Raw genomic sequence first — 5,000 nt, forward strand, 5'->3', positions numbered from 1 at the left:
GTGTTGGTGAAGACATCATGGAAAACGGTCTGCGTACGTTCATCAAAACCGAGCATCTCCGTCCTCTCCACTGTCTCACGCTTGTCGGCGCTTCCTGTATGGCGACAAAACATGAGACATCAGTTGGGGATTAAGCGACTGTAAAGCCACAAGAGTTTTCTCTATGCTGGGTTTAGGCTACCTTCAGGTCACAAGAGTTGTCCTAAGTACGGGTTTAAGCTACTGTAAGGTCACACGAGTTGCCCTCAGTTGAGGATTAAGCTGAGCTGACCACAGCTGGGGTTTGTGCTATATTCTAAGGACACAAAAGTTGCCCTCAGTTGAGGATTAAGCTGAGCTGACCACAGCTGGGGTTTGTGCTATATTCTAAGGACACAAAAGTTGCCCTCAGTTGAAGATTGTGCACTCAACGAAAGCGGAGTGAGCTGACTATGCTCTCAGAGTATAGTGTGGGGAACCCAAATGGGCAAACGAGCTCACACGTAACCAGAAAATTCTGGAACGCTGAAGAAGAAGAAGAAGAAGAAGAAGAAGAAGAAGAAGAAGAAGAAGAAGAAGAAGAAGAAGAAGAAGAAGAAGAAGAAGAAGAAGAATATTGTGCTAGCGTACGGTCACAAGAGTTGCCCTCAGTTGGAGTTTGTGCTATTGTTAGATCACACGAGTTGCCCTCAGGTTTTTTGTTTTGTTTTTTGCTTAACGCCCAGCCGACCACGAAGGGCCATATCAGGGCGGTGCTGCTTAGACATATAACGTGCGCCACACACAAGACAGAAGTCGCAGCACAGGCTTCATGTCTCACCCAGTCACATTATTCTGACACCGGACCAACCAGTCCTAGCACTAACCCCATAATGCCAGACGCCAGGCGGAGCAGCCACTAGATTGCCAATTTTAAAGTCTTAGGTATGACCCGGCCGGGGTTCGAACCCACGACCTCCCGATCACGGGGCGGACGCCTTACCACTAGGCCATTGTAAAGTCATAAGAGTTGCCCTCAGGTAAAATTTGTGCTATTATAAGGTCACAGGAGTCTCAGTTGAAGTTTGTGCTATTGTAAGGTCACAAGAGATGCTCTCAGTTGAGGTTTACGCTATAGTAAGGTCGCAAGAGTTGCCCTTAGTTGAAGTTTACACTATGGTGAGGTCACAAAAGTTGCCCTCAGGTGGGGCGGAAGCTACTGTGTTTTTTTGATAACTTCAAGTAGAGCAAAATGTTGTAATTGCCGTCTGGGGTATGGTAGTGTGCAGGAAAAAAGTGCCAACTGGTAGGGGCCCAACCACTGGTTTGGATTCGTTAAAAACTTAAACAAATCTCAGTTTCCACCAATCCGACCCAGCGCTTGGTTTCCATCCAGCCCGGCACCTCCCCGTGCGCACCATCACCAAAGTAAACAGACACTTACCGCACACTTGGTCCGGGTAGGATGCAGGCTCGAAGTCGTCAGCGTTGCACTCAAACCTCCACTTGGAGAGGGGGAAGTTGTCGTTTTCAGGGTCCCAGGGCACGAAGGTCACCTTGAAGTCTCCGTTCTTGGCAGTGGCGTGTGTGCCCATAGCATCCTTGGAGAATGTGAGAACATCTTCTGTGTTCAGTACGCCATCCTTCTTGTTGAACAGCTCTGACTTCCATCCGTTGAAGAACTGAAAAACAACAAGACAGATATTAGGCGATGTGTGAAGGTGTGGTATGCGGCAGAGGAGTGAGGATCATGCGTGACTGGACCTGGTGTATTGTCGAACTCTCTTAGGCCCGGAGTGCTCACATAGTACCTTTTTTTTTTCTTTTTTTTTTCTAAAAACTTTGGATTCATGAAGATATTTATCATGATTTTCAAATTGCAATGTACAGTGTGCTTGCGTGTAATCATCATATTGTTAAGCAGAGTTCGGTTTACTATAGGTTCTGACAATTTTTGAACCAGCACATTAACTGCACCTGACGACCAGCGACAGCGACCATAAGGAAGCTTGGGCGTGCGTTATATCAAACACATAAAGCAAGGTAGGAAAGCAGGTTTCGACAAGGAGGAGGCAATCGGTGTGGCCTTGTTTTGGCCCTGCTAAAAAAACGACATGCCTATTATGCTGCGTACCCATCTAGGCATGCCTCATATCAAATATAAACCACGGTAACATGATACAGTTGCAAATGCTCAGATGGCACCATATTGCAACATTTTGTATCTTTGGATAAAAACAGTTATGGACCGCCTAAGCCTACTTGGCGCTTTTTGCCTACGACTGTGTCCCATCGCATTTTGGTCGAGGGGGAAAAATGTCCCATTGTCTTTTTCTCCAAGGCCGAACCCTAGTTCAAATTAGAAAAACCTCACCTTGACTGCGACCTTGTTGTCAGTGCAGCCTTCCCACTCCTTGTTCGTGTGGAGTTCTCTCAGGCCCAGCAGAGAGTGTTCACATAGTACTTTAAATTCATGAAGATATTCACCATAGTTTTCATATTGCAGAGTACAATTCACCGTACTTTCTTGTAATCATCATATCAAAATCACATGAAGATTTCGAAAAACCTCACCTTGACTGCGACCTTGTTGTCAGTGCGGCCTTCCCACTCCTTGTTCGTGTGGAGTTCTCTCAGGCCCAGCAGAGAGTGTTCACATAGTACTTTAAATTCATGAAGATATTCACCATAGTTTTCATATTGCAGAGTACAATTTACCGTACTTTCTTGTAATCATCATATCAAAATTATGTGAAGATTTCGAAAAACCTCACCTTGACTGCCACCTTGTTGTCAGTGCGGCCTTCCCACTCCTTGTCAGTGTCGAGCTCCCTGACGCCCAGCCAGAGCGTGTTGAGGCGGTACTTGGGGTGCACGAAGATGTTGCCAGGAGTCAGGTTGACGAAGTACTTGCCACACTTTGTGCGTACGGCGTGGTACTTGCACGGCATGGCGGTGGACTCCTTCCTGCCGTTGAACTGCTGCAGCATCTTGCCGTTGCCTTGACAAGCGTGACTCGCGAAGGCTGATTGGTTGAAATGTGAGAGGGGAGGAAAATAGTTCAGATTCTATCGAGGTTAGTTAACTTTTCGTCTGTACAATACCGGAGAGAGGCAGCGCCCTGAAGAGCATGCAATCACTTTGATTTAATTAATCACCCTACTTGAGGTGCGTTTTTTTAGCAAATCGGGTCGTGTGCGTCTAGATTAAGGTACAGTGGAAAAACCTCACCTTGAGATTCGTAAACTCTACCAGAAATTCAATTCAAACAGTCACATCAATAGCATCCATTGCACGGTCATGTACGCGCTTTCTTAATATGGTACGGAAGTGAGTAATCACAGAGAAATAGCTGGCATCGCGACATTTTTGAAGAATATCCCTTGTTTAGGCTTGACGTTAAGCGGAGTCGACTTCATGGTGATGAAAACAATTATCGTTAGGCCCTATCATTCAGTTCGACTCACTGGATGTGCTCAGTAAATATCATGATCATTTGTCGTTAACAGAAAACGATTGAATTAAATAAGATAATGTGGGATACTACAAATAAACGTGTTTTCTGTAGCATGTCTTGTGCAAACTAGAAGATGTTTTTTGTTAGTTTTATTTTATTTATTTTGTTTACTCCTCCCCCCACACACACCTACATTGAAGAACGTAATTGGAACGAAATGATAAAATAAGATGTTTAGCATTGCAAACATGTAAATGAATCATATACTCACTCGCTGCCACCATGGACAGGATCAGAAGAGCAATAATGGTCCTCATGTTGTCTGCTTCAGTTCTTTGAATTCTGTTTTAAAAAAGAGAACTTTTTACGTATGGGTGAAGTGTAAGAATGGGAAGAGGATATGGATGTGGGACTTTGTTATATCAAAGGGTCCAACAAAATAAATGTTTGTTTCCGATGACAATACTGAGACAGTTTGGGATAGTGGGTAGTTATTAATATGCTGATCATGTTTGTATTTTACATCGAATGTCTCTTAAGTCGTTTCTTTTAAACGTTTAGAATGTTGATCATCTCATAATCTCACATGTATTTGCGTAACCATGGTCATTGAACAGTGTGGCCCCATGTGGTTTAATTCAGCACAGACAACTGCGTACACTGCAGCTCTTAGGTATGCTTTGGAAAACAATAATTCCAAGGAGAAATTCTCTGACCAAGTTTTTCTACGAATTTTTCATTCAAACGTGCTGTTAAACATAGCCTATATGGTGACATTGTATACTAGGCTAGTTCAAAACACTTCGGCCATTTCAATTCTAAATAGAATGGTTCTCATCAAGGCAAAGTTTTAAGCGTTTTAATTTAACATAGAGAATGTCGCAAATCAAATCAAATCAAATTAACTTTGTTATCTCACATGGATAAATTGCAAACAATTGCATACAACTCATAGGAAATGTTTTCAAAAAATTGTAATCACTCACAGGATATATTTTCTCAAATCCTACTAAGAAACTTGAACCCATCAAGAATGTTGGTGCAAGTAATGTTGAAAACAAATCAAGAATTTCACTTTGTATAGAAAATCAATGTTCTCACCAAATGTGGCTTCAAGGCGCAGTCATCCACAATCAAGTTGGTTGATGTCCAGTTGTTGCAGTGCTGTGCCCTTATATACTTATATTCCACCTTAGAAACGGAAAGGCAATAAAACCGGTATCCCTTCTTCCGAATAATCGTAATCACAGATGGCACGGGAATCAGGTCACAGCAGTCAAATGTGGAATGGAAGTTTTAGTAGTTGAACCTATTATGGTGAGGATACTTATGTAAAGGTTATTAAAATTGTCATCAAAAATCTTCTCAACGTACGATGCTAAAAACATATTTAGGAGTATGCATGAGCACGATTCTCAAATAAACTGGACACTTACTCAAAGCTTCTGCGCCTCTAAAATCATCCAAGGTTTGAAAAGAAGATGCAAAACTCGGTGAAAAGCAACTGACTCTTACGTGTCCATTTGACAAGGAGAGACATGAGGTCATATACACATTTACCTTAAGCGTGCGGTAATGCTAACAA

At 42.9% G+C, this 5,000-nt stretch overlaps 1 protein-coding gene across 2 annotated transcripts in view; it reads right to left on the reverse strand.

Moving 5' to 3' along the window:
* The window catches only part of LOC138961947 (uncharacterized), a 6,323-nt gene extending 1,719 nt beyond the window's left edge, over positions 1–4,604 (reverse strand). Inside the window, exons 1-5 of one of the 2 annotated variants that reach the window (XM_070333630.1) lie at positions 4,517–4,599; positions 3,687–3,757; positions 2,733–2,983; positions 1,403–1,640; positions 1–94 (exon numbers count right to left, since the gene is read on the reverse strand). The exon at positions 1–94 is cut by the window's left edge and continues 15 nt beyond it. In XM_070333630.1, the coding sequence (XP_070189731.1) occupies positions 1–94; positions 1,403–1,640; positions 2,733–2,983; positions 3,687–3,732 (629 nt within the window). In that variant the 5' untranslated portion in view covers positions 3,733–3,757; positions 4,517–4,599. Of the gene's footprint in view, positions 95–1,402; positions 1,641–2,732; positions 2,984–3,686; positions 3,758–4,516 lie in introns of both variants that reach the window. The other variant, XM_070333631.1, reaches the window with a different exon arrangement.
* Positions 4,605–5,000: the final 396 nt, after the last annotated feature.

This window comes from Littorina saxatilis, linkage group LG3, assembly GCF_037325665.1.
Source record: "Littorina saxatilis isolate snail1 linkage group LG3, US_GU_Lsax_2.0, whole genome shotgun sequence".
NCBI classification, from domain to species: Eukaryota; Metazoa; Mollusca; class Gastropoda; order Littorinimorpha; family Littorinidae; genus Littorina; species Littorina saxatilis.